The 16095-nt window shown below is 33.8% G+C and overlaps 1 protein-coding gene across 1 annotated transcript in view; it reads left to right on the forward strand.

Annotated features, from left to right (window-relative positions):
• iqch (IQ motif containing H) overlaps window positions 1-16095 on the forward strand; it is a 63357-nt gene that overhangs the window by 39579 nt on the left and 7683 nt on the right. The window contains exons 16-17 of the mRNA XM_056478040.1: window positions 2705-2991; window positions 11946-12125. Of these exons, the coding sequence (XP_056334015.1) occupies window positions 2705-2991; window positions 11946-12125 (467 nt within the window). The remainder of the gene's footprint in view (window positions 1-2704; window positions 2992-11945; window positions 12126-16095) is intronic.

Below are 16095 nucleotides of genomic sequence, written 5' to 3' on the forward strand. Positions count from 1 at the left end.
CGATAACAGTCCAAAAACTAGCACACCCAAATTTATATGTTATAGAAAAATATTAAATACAAATTTAAAAAAGAGGAAAAATCAAGAGAAGCAAACATTTTTTAAAAATAGTTGAAATTTTGTAGGTTGTAATTCTTTTTATGTTTTGCTTGAATATAATTGTATTATCTTTCAATTTCTAAATAAGTTTGGTGACTAAAATATTATTTTAATTTGTTTAATAAATCAGTTTTGTTTAAATGCACCAAAATTCATTGCCTATATTCACTGAGAAATGGATCAAAATATTCATCTTCAAATTGGGGTGTACTGTATATGCACTATATAATTACCTATGTATTGTTTCAAATGTATTAAAATAAATATCAATTTGTGGTAGTGTAGCATTAATTTTTCACTAGACGTCATACCAAGCACACCACATGGACCTGTGGCTAAATGTCTGATGCGTATGGCACTTCTCTGGAAACACTTCAGCAGATTTGAAATCGTACTCTGGTTGATTTAAATATACAGAAATTCCAGGAATCGAATGTGCAGCAATCTTAACCAGCACACCTGAAACTAAGTTTGATAGAATAAAAAAACCTGTGATGTTTACATCAATGACAATGCTCAATAATAGTTATATTTAACACAGCATTAATAACTTTGCAAGTTTCACACCATAATATTTTAAAATGTATCTAATATTGTCCTTAAGGCATTTAAAGGGAATATAAAAGGAGAATTTTTTCTTGTTTGCTGACTAGAATGGCAAAATATTTATCTGGCCACTTGTCATCATTTTTATGGATTTTTTTAAAGATCAGATTTTGTATGTTTTCCCCCTCACATCACTGTGTATCAGGCAAAAAAAAAAAAGAAAAGATGCAGACACAGTAGTTGGGCATTTAGTTTTGTGTTCAGTTCTTCAGAATCACTGGCTGGAATGAAAAAATCACTCAAAACTGTAAAAGGTTTACTTTTTACTAAAAAATACAACAAAACTATTTGCTATTATAAAACAAAGAAAAATAATGGATACTTTAATCTCAACCTGCATGATCGTTATCTAGAAAAGAGTAACCAAAATAAGAACCGGGAAAAAACAGTCAGTTAGGGCAGTGGTTCTCAAACTTTTTTCATCAAGTACCACCTCAGGAAAAAATTGTCTCTCCAAGTACCACCATTATGAGCAGTATTGAAATACAGTAGCGTAGTAGGCTCAGTAAAGCAGCTACAGCTTTGCACAGTTAAAAAAAAACGTGGCAGATTAATTCCTGATATTAAGAATATTTATTATTATCAGCCACTTTAAACATTATAAATAGTCTGAACATAAACACTGTACTGTGCTTATATGTAAAAAACAAACAAACAAAAAAACTAAAAACGTTAACATTTAAATTAAAATATGCTTTTAAAAGTTAAAAATAGTAGGTTATTGTTCTTAAAAAGTAAAAAAAAAAAAAAAAAAAACTCCTGTACTTAAATGTAAAGTATTAACATGTAGTACACAATTCATCAACACCTGGAAATGTTGCCTGGACCTCATAAATATAGGCTATATGTCATCATATTCAGATATAATACATTTTTTGATAAATTTTGAAATATATGTAGCATGTACATATGACATTTGATTCCTCCGCATACCACTGGAAGGGAGCCCACGTACCACAGTTTGAGAACCACTGAGTTAGGGTATTAATGCACTGTTGCTGTAAACTTTTTAAGACATTCATAAGTGAATGATCCCCTTAATGCATATCCGGCTGTTATCATGCAGACATTTTCACACCCTTAAATATAATCCAGCACAAAATGAAACATTATTGGTTATTTAACCTGTCAGTCATATCGCATCATGGGCAGTACTTGAACATTAAAACCAGCTAAAGTTCCCAGATCTTCAGCGTCAGTCTGGGGTCTGGCTATGCGAAACATTGAATTTTTTTTCATCAAATTTGTGAGAAGAAATCAAGGTCTAATAATTCAACTCAAAACTGTATAATGCTCACTTTTGGGGGCTTTTTCACTGTGCTCCACAAATAGCACCTATTACATTTTTTGTACTACCTAGCTATGGTTAGCCATACCTGTATCAAACTGCTGAGAACGGATTAGAATTAGAATTTTTACTACCATCATTACTAGCAGTGTCATTAGATTTCCAACACAAGACACCAAATAAATACTACTGTACTGTTTATTTCACATTACTAAATTATTTTTCTAAAAATAAATGCACAAAAGCACGCACATCAATTTAAATGGGTGCTCAGCCAAACAACAAAAAGCATCTGGGTCATTAAATTTAAATGTAATAAATGTATATTTTTGGCGCTTTGGTGTTGCCGCCTTTATAAATAATTCCAAACTATTCAAAACTCCTGTCATTGGTAGCCGATGAGTGGATGACTTGGAAGTTTTTTCAGAAAGTCATGCCATCAAAGGTGGCCCAACTGTAGCAATAATCCCACACACTTTAAGTGATACTAAACTGCAGTGGAAATGCAAACTGAGCTGAGCAAACTGAACTGAAGCGAGCTGTGTAACGTGCAGTGGAAAACCGAACTAATCCTACGGTATATAACCTATACCTATAGTATATAACAAGTCAAATAGTAGTCATTAGTATATTAGTCAACAAAATGTCTAAAAATGACCATCAAAACTGCTATATCTTACGACACTTATTAATTTTCATCTCCTTCCTCAGGAGGAGTGATAGAAGCCTTTCCTCCTTCACAGAGTCTGACGTGTCTGACGGTGGATCTTCTGCTGGAGCCGGGTGGAGATGTGCTCATGCTGTCCTGTGGAGATCAGCTGCGTGGGCCCAGTGGCTTGGAGGTGTTGGGCTGCACTGTACCACAGACCTCCATCTGCCCTGAAATCCTGCACTCCGTCTGCACTCGTGTGGGACAGGCCTGTCAGCAGCGCTCCATCGTGGGCCACATCTCTTTAGATCTGGTCACCTACCTGGATCCCAACAACCTGGAGCAGCAGGTTAGAGGCCAGCACAGTACATAGCCTTTAAAACCCTCCTCAATATAAAACACACTATATTTATACAATTATTGCCAAAGTTTGGGGTCATTAAGATTTACAGTAAGAATATGCTTATTCAAGAAGGATGCATTACATTGATCAAAAGAAGACTATGAAGACTATGGCTATGAAGACTTTTACGTTATGTAAAAAATAAGTTACAATTTCTTTAAACATGTTTACTGTTTTCAGTATTAACAATCAGAAGAATATGTTTAAAATTAGGCTGCTTATAAATACATTTTTACATTACTTGCATTTTAAAATATATTAAAATTAAATACATAATTTCAAATCAGTGTATATACTGTAAATATACAAAACAATTGCATACATTTTTTTTAGATTTCAAAATTTTGTGTTTTTTTACCAGTGTAAATGAATGTTGTTTTAGAGAGTTACTCCCAGCAGGCACAGGACGTCAACATGATGTCAGATTGACATGTACCCCAACATTGTGCGGTTGCATTTCGGGTGGAAATAAAAAGAAGCCATAGTCAGACTGATGTCATTGTCCAATTTGGGTTATTTTTCAACGCAGCCTAAAAACAACCACCAGGGTGTCCGCGGGGTATTAAAAAGTCTTAAAATGTCTTAAATGTCAAAAACTAAATTTTAGGCTTTAAAAAGTCTTAAATTCACAGAAATGTTGTCTTGTAGGTCTTAAATCATTTTAAACAGGTCTTAATTTTCCTTTATATGCTACCCAATCAATTCAACACATATCCAATCACCAACAATACATCTCAATAACTAAACTCTATTTATAATTAATACTAAAACAGTTTGTTGAGCATACATTTACTTAAGTTTTTTACTTTTACTTACTTTTACTTTATTTTTTAAAAAGTAAAAGAGTTATTTTTTTAAGATAGTATGTTTACAACTAGGGTCTGCTTGTTTTGACACGTTAAATACTGTATGTGGCTAAAAAATAAGTAAATAGAATTAGTTTTTTGATGGGGCAAGTTAAAAAAAATTCTGCTGGTCCTTAGTGTTAGTGTTATTCTTGATGGTGTTAAAATGGTTTTGTCTTAACTGGTCTTGACTTGGTGAAACCAGCAAAAACCCTGAGCCACATATGAATGTCTAATTATGCTACAGCTTGACGTTGTGTGGACATTACCGCTATGACGTCTATCAGATGTTGGATTTTGATTGCCATACCTGATGAATAAATGTCAGTATTTTATATAAATATGAAGTTGGTTTAAGATGTTGGCTTGATGCTGGAGTTTAATTACTTTCCAACACAACCTAAAATCAACCAAAAATCAACGTCATTTGACTTTGTTATTGGACTTCAAAATAAAGTTGTCCTTAGTTGCTGGCTAGACATTGAATTTTGGTCATCTGACGTCACAACCAAAATCTAACATAATATTAATGTCTTATGATGTTGTGTGCATTCTGGCCTCTTAACAAATGCCCGAAAATATTAATTAATATTATGTAATAAATGCATTTTAGATTTCATTTTCATATACTTTATACAATTTTGTTTATAAAAAGGCAATTATTACTTTACAAATATGAAAATAGACGATTTTGATGGCTAAATTTGTATGAAATTGACATTGATGCATAAATATATGGGCCAGATAATGCTTTCAAAATAATGTTTAACAAAATTACTTACTGCAGTTATATTTTTCTTTTCCTAATAATATATATCATTATGTTTTCTATAATCAAACCCTCACCATTGGCATTGCTAGAACTATGCTCTACCTTTTACAGGAACTCCACTGGAACAATAGAATCACTCAGCTCCATCTATCTTTTATCAAACAAGCTCTCTCAGAAGCAAATTGACCCTTAAATGTCAGCGGTGTGTTTTACAGCTCTATGAAAACAGAAGTTGCCATGTTAAGAAGCTGTTGAGAATGAAATGGGATCTGACACGTGGCACAGATCTGTCATAGCCGTACCACCGCTCTCACCTCTGAATATATGGATAGTGTGCAGGTTCAATCTACCGGTCCGGGGCTCTTATTGGGATGTTATGAGACCAGTCCTATAAGCTCCTCTCAGGAGCTGTACAGATGAGAGAATGACCGAGGGCCAATGTGCCAAAAGGCTATCTAATAAACTGTCAGGTCTGATTGTGTCAATAAACTAATTCCCCTTTTAAGGCCTTGACCTCTGACCTTACAACACCCTTGCTATGCGCTGGTGTCAGACAGGAGGTCAGGCTGGAGTGACACTGGGGTTCTTGGTCACTGTCGAAGGCAAATTAAACACTGCCCTGCTTTCTCTTGAACATTACCAATGTTTTGAGCTGAATTCTGGAGACATAAAAGACTTATCTTAAATCTTGAAAAAGGGTTCAAATATTTGCCTTAAAAAAAAAGGAACAAATTTCAAAATCTCCTCATAGCTTTTTTCATCCGTTCTTTACAGAATTTACCTTGCTAACTGACTTGTTAATTTCTCAGCAGAAACTGCATGCATGGAGAAGACATATTATCAAGATTTGTTTTCGCAAAACTCTACAAATTTAATTAAACCATTATGATACGTTAGATTAAGAGTCAAAAAACCCTAAACTTGGTTAAGGTACACCCTTGCGTGGAAAATGGGTTTTATTGTACTAAGCAAAGAATGCACAGACAATTAAAAAGGCTACAGTATACTATACAATTATTTATATTCAATGGTGCTGTATTCGATTAGCAGTCATTCTCCTGCTCATTCCTCATTTAGCATTTTACATCTTACAATTAAAAGACGGAGACCATACAAGATGTACATTTTCCAAGTTCTCCAATATGATTACAAAATCTGACATATCTTCAATATAAACAACAAAATCATAAGTCCAAGACACTCGAAAAGTAAGTGAAAAAATTTAAAAACCTTTAGCATTCCTGTAAAATTAGCTTAAATGCATAAAGAAATGCATATACCCAAAGTAAAGTGCATGCTTTTTTAACCATTTTTAGTATATGCATGGTTTTGGTCTCTATTGAAAGATGACACACTGAGGTTTATTCCTTAATATCAAAAACATTTCCAGTGATTTTGACTATTGAGTAATTAAACTTAAGACACTCTGAAAAAAATAAACAAATTAAAATCTGCCTTTTATTAAAACTAATATCTAATACTGTAGTTTGAAAAGACATTTGAATCAAAGCTTGAAGCCTTACCAAGCCAAATTTTCTATTTTGAGAACAGTACCTTAGAGAATAAGTGTTTTATACATGTTGAAATGTATAAGTGAATATCTAGTGAATATCCAAGTGAATATCTAGGCGATCCCCAAAAAAGACCACTTGGAGACTCTAAATGACCCTTTTTGACCATTTACAAATAAAAGGCTATAAAAATGTGGCTCTTCTTTAAAAACAGCACCTCAAGTATATGGGATTTATGAATCACTTGTCCAAAGAGCACCAACACATTAGCCATTTTCACACAGCGATACAGGTAAATATCCGGAAAATTACCAGAACGACTTTACCGGAACGGTAGATTAAAAAAAACGCTGTTTGCACAGGCAAGGATGTTCCGCAAATTTTCTGAAAAAAGATTATTCACATATCTATTCCAAAATACTGGTAAATTCTGAGATCATTAACCAGAAATGATCTCTTAACAGCTGCGCTTGTATTTGTATACATAGAAGGGGTCGGGCTTTTGTTATTGGTTGATGGTACATTACTGGCTCCCCTGCTGCTTCACGTGCACACGCGTCAAACAGGTAAAAAAACGGCGGTTTATCACAAACATTTTATCAATAATTTTTTGCACAGTTGGCATTAAGACAGAACATAGAAATGTTATCTGACTAACATATAGCAGCTGAATGTGTCTGGAAAAATATTGAAAGGCTATTATTTTTTATAAACGGCACAGATTTGAATGCGTCTGAATGTTCTGATTGGCTGGAGTACATGTCTCACGTCAGTGCGTTTTAAGCGTGAACGCGCTTTTTCCGGCAATTTTCCTTCTGCGTTCACACAGCGCAGCATTCCGGCAAATTACCGCCAATGTTACAACTTCTCTTTCCCAAAAATTGCCTGAACGAATTTACCTGTATTTTCAAAAAGAGCCTGTTCACATATACAGACCTTTCCGGAAAATTGCCTGTAATTTTCCGAAAAGGTCTGTATGTGTGAAAGGGGCTATTAACTACGCCTGTAGCTCTTTTTGTTTGATTTTGGATTTATATCATCAATATGTTTAAATAAAGGGCAAATGTGAATGAGTGGACACTACACTGAGTAGATTTTAAGGATCCTTTTTTAACTACTATGTGCATTTTATTTGTGTGTTTTTACCCATTTCTTTGGGCTTTGTAAGCTAATGTAGTAAGGTTGTAAACGGTTAATTTAGATGTTAATTTAGACCTCATGAAGCTATCATTTTTAAGGTTACCTCAAAAGATTTTTACAGTGCAGAGGCGCCCTTAACAGTAGGAGGCTAACTAGCATTCCTCGCGTTTCAGACAACACACAGTTTGCTTTGCATCTCTGCCAAAAGACATGACAACTGAAAAATCTCTGTGGAGGGAAAAGGGAGGGCATACATTAAAATAAATTGGAGTCTAATGTGGAAAAAATGATATGGATTTGACCTCACTGACCTCACCGTGTTAGATATTGATTTAGTTCTTTTTCAAAACTTGTGTTTCTAAATTTAGGTCTATTTATTAAGTCTTGGAATGTGGATATCCCCTGTGGAAATGTTGTACACGTCGCAAATGATAAGTGAGCAAAGAAGTGATTATATAACTAGGCAACATGATGCATAATTAATTAGAGCTCTGTGATTTTTATCAATGATCCCTGCTGGCAGGCTCGAGATTGAAATGTGTCTCATCACATTCTTGTTGTTGTAGTCATCCGATTCCCACTACCACTAGAGGGTGGTAAAACACACTTGCATTGTATTCACTACATCTGTCACTATTGTAAAAAGAAGAGCTCTCAGTTGCTCTTCACTTTCAGATGGACAGAATTTTGAGTGTAACCCAAAACTTTGTTTACAAGCTAGAGATGAAAACCGTGCTTGAAATGAAAAACGGCTCATGATATTTACTAAACACAGTTGATATCTAAAGCCACTTTTAAATGAGTGGTTGACTTTCACATCTCCATATGCTCTCAAAAATGGTAAACCTACTATGAAATGCTATAGAACAGATATATATTGAAACAAACATCACACACTGCTGTTTTAATCATCAACTCAGTTGGCATGCTGTGATTTTAAAATAGATGATTGACTTTACAAGCCAGAGAACCGCAGCTTTTTTAGATGAATTACTCATTGAGGTTGAATGTACTTCTCTCTCTCTTTCTCCAAAGCAAATTTCACACTTGAATCTCATATAGTCTCCTGACAGAATGGCTTTTTTACTCTCGCAAATGAAAGTAATTCATACATTCTTCTGATTGAATAGCACCGGGATTCTCCATATTGTCAATTGACAGAGGCACGGGATGGATTTTATTCGCCGTGTCTTACTGAGAATAAACTGCATGCACAATTAAAAGCGACAAAAGAAATCGAGACAGATAAATCCAAACATTACTGTCCCATCTCTCCCGGCACTGAACCAGACGAATCTGCCAGACTAGTGCTAACCTGTCTCTATTTAAACATCAATTTACATTCAAACCTGTTGCTAAAAGCAGTCTGTATTTTTTTTGTATGTGTGTGGGGGGGTGCGGGTCGCATGTGTTTGCCCTTGCAGACTCGCCTCACATTGTGTGCGGTGGGAGGCTCAGCTGCAAGATTGCAGTTTTTAATGAAAGTGAAGGGGCTATAGAAGACAGGTACAATCTGGGCGTATATATCAAGCGCTTTTGTTAAGGTTGACAATGAAGCAGGCTTGGCTGATTCTACAGACTGGCTAAATGGTCCCACCTTTCCCACAAGCACAGGTATTAACTATGAGCGAGAGGTGATTTCGGATCTGTACTCAGATCTTCCTGAGACATGTTTCTAAAGATCTTCCCATTGCATTTTTGTTGCATAGTTATTAAAATTGTTATTTGGATGAGTCGCATTTAAATTAACTATTTTCACAAACTAAAACTGAGAAGAAAATGGTAAAATATGAATTATGAGAAAATATAGAAATAGAAACAGGGCATATTACAAATAATGTTCATCTACTTTCTTTGTAATAGTTTTTGAATTACGATAGGTTTGTATTTTACAATTTGTATTTTATTTTATTGAAAAAAAACAAACATGACCATGACATTTCATGTACTGCTTAGTAATACAAAAATGTTCATTGTGAGCTCATGTTTGGCTCAGGTCAAGGTTATTATGGCATTTATTAGATAAAAAAATGATTAAAAAAATAAAACTATTATATATATATATATATATATATATACATACACTGTATATACCGGTCAAAAGTTTGGGGTCAGTTGGATTTTTAAATGTTTTAAAATAAGCTTCTCCTGCTCACCAAGGCTGCATTTATTTAATCAAGAATACAGTAAAAATTGTAGAATGTTATTGCACTATAAATTAGCTGTTCATAGTTTTTAATTTAATTTATTTATGTATTCCAGTGATTTTAATGATAAATTTTTAGCTTTTTTTTAATCTATTTCCAGTCTTCAGACTCACATGATCCTTCACAAATCACTCTAATATTAATAATAATAATAATTAATATTATTATAAACAATATTATTGTTTTTAGTATTATTATTATTATTATTATTATTATTATTATTATTATTATTATTATTATTATTATTATTATTATTATTATTAATGGCAATAGTAATAAAAGCAATAATAACTGGGGTAATCATTTCATTTGAAACTCCATACAATAAGTAATAAATAAATATTTAATAAATAAGTTTAATAACAATTTAACTTTTTTTATATTTCGTAAATGAACGGAATCATTTCTTCAATAAAAAAAAAACATGGAAAAAAAAATTGAGACCAAACTTTTGACCGGTGGTATTAACAGAAAGACACAATGGAATTGTAAAACTTTTAATGTAACAAAAATACTGTTATTTAATGTATGTTGCAGGTCAAGCTTATTATATAGTTATTATTGTAGGCTATATATATATATATATATATATATATATATATATATATATATATATATATATATATATATATATATATATATATATATACTAACTAAAAACATAAAATAAAAATAAGTTATGTTATATTAATTCAATGCTTGTTGGGAAAGAAGCATTGGCAAGAGCAATGAATTAAAATAAAGACTAAATATTAAACATTATAGATTAAAAAAGCTAATAAACTTCAAATTAAAATATAAAAATAACTGAAAAATAAAGACCAATTAAACTAATTAAAAAACGTCATAACTATTAATAAACCTACAATATTTACTCCATTATACAAAAACAGCATTGGCAAAAACAATACTGAATTAAATAAAGACTAAAATTCAACTTTATAGATTAAAAAAACTAAAATACCTCAAATTAAAATGTAAAAAAAAAAAACTTCATAACTATTATTAAACCTACAATATTTACTTAATTATACAAAAATAGCATTGACTCAGGTTCATTAAACAATATGAACAAATGCAACTGATTTTAGCAGTGCATTATTTAACATAAAGATGTTAAAGAATGCCTTTTTATGGTAACTCTTTAAAAATGTTAACAGCTGAGACCTAATACGGACATTTTTATTACTAATGATTTTTGGAGTATTTTAACTAAAAACGTGATATATGAATTTAAAAAGTAATACCTTTTTATCTTTTATTTAATGTTTACAATGCAAATCCAATTAGATACACTTATTTGGTAAACAAATCAAGTCTCTTATACAATATATCTACTAAAAGACAGAAAATATTACTTTACAAACTATATTGTAAATAAATCATATGAACGTTTTCATATTAGTCAATAATATCACTGAAATAAATAATTTAAAAACTGAATAAATATAAATTTACACACACTTACACAAGTAAATAAATAGACTCAATGATGGGCTAAAAATCTGCAGATTTCCACACACACAGATTCCGGGTGGGCCTACTAATTACTAAGAATATAAACTGCGATTATTTAGTGCATGCAGTGGAATCAAAACCGGTATATGAATATGATTTTGTTCACTGTATGTCAGTTCATGAGCATTAACCATGATACTGTGACCACAAAATGATTTGAGCAGCCGGGCCACCATTTGCATTCGCTGGCAGCAGCGTTTAGGTTGACAAATAGGGACGACAGGAGAGTCAGCCAACTGCCACTTAGTTATTAACAACTCCTTCACTGGTGATTTATTCGCCACTTTTTGAAGAGAGGGCATAGCTATTAAATTATTATCAGGGAAAATTAGCCCTGTTTAAGCATAAGGCCACGACTGGGCCTGACCCCTTAATATCCTTATAATGATGCCATTAACCATACAGATGTGAAGAGAGTCTCCAGTTGGGCTTTAGACACAGTGTGTTACTCTCTCTCTCTCTCTCTCTCTCTCTCTCTCGTTCTCTCTCGGTCTCATATACACGCACAATATCTGTTGGATCTGACTGTGAACATTTTTTCCTGCAAATATATATTTTATAAATGTTAATCTGTTGGATTGTTTTGAGTATTTTAAATGTCACTTTTGGTTGAAAATGAGTGGATATTTTGTACAATTTAAAAATGTACTTACCATTTATTCCAAACTTTCAAGGGTTTCTTTTTTTACTTTGAACACATAAGAATTTAGTTTGAAAAATATTGAAAACCGGTAGCCTTTGACTACATCAGATTCTACTTTTGTGTTGAACAGAAAAAGGAAACTCCAATATGTTTAGAATAGGTGGAGGCTGAGTTAATGTTTTTTTAAAGTTGGGTGAACTATCCCTTTAATTATAAGTTGGATCTCCTGACCCTTGTTTGTATGTGCTGGTTTGTATTTTTTAGGTTTGGGCTATTGATCTTGACCTGGGCTACAGTAACCAGTTGGCCATGACACAGCTGATGCTCATGATGACGAGGGGGACGCTGGACTGCCGCACCAGTAAACTGGAGGTTCCTCCTTCAGTGACAGAAATCTCTGTAAAGAAGTCTTCTGTACACCATACTAGAAGGCAAACCAAATCTGTAAGAATTTATCAATTTAAAATATATTTATTTTCATTTTCTCAGTTGTGACCTGGGGTGCCACCTGAAGGTGTTATACAGAAATGTTGTCATGATTAGTCCATGTTGAATTTTCCCCACTCCTGCTGTTATGATTGGACAGCTGATTAAAAAATGACATAAATAACATTCTATCGCATTCTAATACCTGATGGATACTTTTTTTCATGGATATACAGTAGCATACACATAATGAAATGCACAGTCTTTCATAGTATACTCCACTTAAAAGCATGCACAAATATAGGCACTCCACCCCTACATATATACACTGGAAATATTCATTCTTGTCCAGTGTCTGTACTTTCTCTCTTCATAAGTTATGATCCCTAAAATTGGTTTATAGTATGATTGGATAATTAATTGAAGGCGATTTTTCGTGTGCATTTTTTCAGTAAAGCTGGTTCTAGTAAACCTCCAGCATGTGCTAGAAGGATCAGCATTTACAACACAGAGACATAGTTCACTAAAAAGCTGCACAAAATTGTTCAAAATTTACTATAACGACATTGAGATAAAAATTCTGTGATAATTACAGCTGTTTGTGCCACTTTTCTGTGAACTACGGCTCTGTGTAGTATATGCTTCATTTAAAAATTCTTCCTTATGTGTGATGGTATCCATAGTCGTGTGATTTTTAGCCACACTGAATCAATGTAAGCATTAAAAGCTTTCCGTTGAAAATGTATTACTGATCACACAACTGTGCTTCCCTGACAAGATGTGCATGACAATCGCAGCTTTGCTCAATCATGTTTGATATGTCATTTAGTCAAAATGGAAGTCTGTTGTTTTGCTGTCTTCAGTGGTTTGTTCTTCTAATTCCATCTTCTCTGTTATTAATTATACATTATAAGTAAATAAAATAGTAAATAAATAGAAGACAAATGACAGAATTGAGAAATCCGTGGTTAAGAAAACATGATCCTTGTGATATGGATATGTTGAGCTCTGGAATTCGCTGGCATATTGTCAACAGATCAGCAAAGTACAATTATAAAAGTTGGATTATAAATGTGTATTGTTGAATGTGTTGTGTTGAAGTCAGAATTATTAGCCCCCCTGAATTATTAGCCCGCTGTTTATTTTTTTCCCCAACTTCTGTTTAACGAATGGAAGATTTTTTTTTAACACGTCTGAACATAATAGTAATAACTCATTTTTAATAACTGATTTATTTTATCTTTGCTAATAATTCTGACTTCATACATTTAGAATCTGGGGTCGCCAACTTATCCAGCACATGTTTTACGCAGCGGCTGCCCTTCCAGCCGCAACCCATCACTGGGAAACATCCACACACACTCATTTACAAACAGATACACAACGGACAATTTAGCCTACCTAATTCACTTATACCACATGTTTTTGGACTTGTGGGGGAAGCCGGAGCACCCTGAGGAAACCCACACCAACATGGGGAGAACATGCAAACTCCACACAGAAACGCCAACTGACCCAGCCGAGGCTCGAACCAGCCACCGCGTCGCCCTATACATGTAATTGGAGAGTCTTTTGTTTTTTCAAATTTTTGTCAATGCTCACACAAAGAAATATGTGAAAAATCTTAAATATCGCCCTTTTGCCTTGCTGTGTTTATATGCTCTCCTCAGGTAACCTCAAAATGGTGGTCAGTTGTTTTGCTGTCTTCAGTAGTTTTTTATTCTTATTCCATCTTCTCTGTTTCTTTTCTAACTGTGAAACTGTGGCCGAGTTCAAGTTCAAGGACGCACTATAAAGTGCAAAACTGATTCAAAGCAACATGTCTGATTACAAAAATCCAGCGGTGCATATAAAAGCAAAGTGTACTTTGCGCGTTGCCTGCATTTGACAAGCCCAATTTGATGAAATTAAAAACAGTAAAATGCATTAAAAACAGTAATTTTGTCTACTTTTAATGCAGTGCAACACATTTACAGTACAACTGTTGTTCAAATAATCTTATGTACTTCAAGCACTCATGTTCGCAAAGGACAAATGAATTTGGACTGTTTGCTGTCTTGAATTTCCTGTAGACTGATCTGCGGTGACTTGAGCGATTAAGGTTATAGATGTAAGCTGAACATTCTTCATGACTTTCTGTTCTCTGGATGGAGAATACAATAAAAAGGACCAGGGGCTTGTCATAAAAGAATCATGAAAGCTTCATAAAAGTAGTATATTCAACTTATTAGATGTATTTTACAGTAGATTGTCTTAACCCATATGATAGTGTGAGTGGAAGTAGAAGTGAGTAAAAAGTCATACAAGTCACAAGGATGACAGAATTAAAATTTTTAGCTCAACTACCTCATTAAAGGTTAACACTCGGAACTGCTTGAGATGCTCTCAGCTCTTTAAAGCACAGAAATACCATTATCCCCAATGTGTTCCCTGAGACTGGACTTGAGAGCAATAAGTGTCCTCTGCTGGATATTATCCCGATAAATCAAGGCATCCATAAAGATTGATCCAGCTAAGCTTTGTTGTTTTATTTTGGTTAAATACAACTAAACGCTGTAATTACGCTTCCGACCTGATTGGTGTTTAGAAGAAGCTGAATTCATTATCATTTTGATAGATGAGTCTAAATAATCAGCCCATAAATAATGCATACCATATTCATTATGCATGTGTATGCATGCCTGAGCACCTCATCAACCTGATGCCAGCCCCCAAACAATAGACTTCCTTTATTAGCGGCAAACTGGAGTTTACGCTTGTTAATCTGCGACTTGTATTATTTTATCAAACATTCATTTAGTTTGTATGTGCCTGTGTCGCCTGGCACCCGCCCGCCTGTCTTAATGGCTTCGGCTTTGGCCATCATTTAGGCCCGGAATATTACAAACACAATTAAAAGCCTGCAGGAAAAGCTTTTTATTGTTGTTTGAGGATAGTGTGTCTGACAGCAGAAAACAGAATTGTATAGAAGAGAATTACTCATGCCCTGCACACCATGCGAGGGCTTTACCCTGCATTTCATATCTGTCACTGAGAATATACCTCATGCCCGCTACGAGTCCTGCGAGTCCTGCCACTCTTAACTAATCCACTCCTGTGGCGTTCTTTTAGACACATCTTTTATCTGGCATGAGCGTCGCTGGGGTTTTTGAGGAAACCTTCTGGTTTTCCATAGTGGTGTAACCTAATAATGCAGGACTTTGTGTCCCTGGTGTCCTATATGAATGTGAGACTAATGCCCCTTTTTCCATGTGGGCTTTTGAAAGCCTTGTATTTGTTTTCGGAATGGCTGTTCTTGTTCCCGAGAGCTCAGTTCATCATTTAGATGTACTGGTCAAATTTTTAGCAACAGAATTAAATGCAATTTGTTGCTAAATGAGGCTATATGTAGACTTCAGAAACACTTGTTAGAGACACTGGTGGCTGTTAAGTGAACTGCAGCCAGCAACTTATTTGTTGTGCTCAAACTTGCCCTTGTAACATAGAAAAAAACAAATGTTATTCAATGCCAGGATACAGAATTAAATTAGAGACCAAACAGTTTTTGTATACGTTTTGTTATATTATTATTATTATTATTATTATTATTATTATTATTATTATTATAGACCAGAGATGCCAAAAGTAGGGCCCTAACCTTTGATTTGGCCTGCCATCCTATCTGAAAATAGAGGGAGAATGTTGGTTGTTGGGGTGAATGCCATTCCGAATTTTAAATTTAACAAAATCTTTTATTTCTTTTTTTGCTTTATTGCTGAGCTACAAAAAAGGCAACTGAATTTAAGTGATTAAATTAAATGTTGTAAATGAATCATACTTTTAAAATGCAAATACTGTCACTTAAAGTACAGTACATCTGACATCTGTGAGCATATCAAGGCAAAGGCAGGTGCAGCTCAACTAGTGTAAACAGCATTGAACTCCATTGTGTTGTAAATGAAATTGTTTATGTTTTTACAGTACTAAGTTCATTATAAAATGTGAGATA

Source organism: Danio aesculapii, chromosome 18 (assembly GCF_903798145.1).
Source record: "Danio aesculapii chromosome 18, fDanAes4.1, whole genome shotgun sequence".
In the NCBI taxonomy this organism is placed as follows: domain Eukaryota; kingdom Metazoa; phylum Chordata; class Actinopteri; order Cypriniformes; family Danionidae; genus Danio; species Danio aesculapii.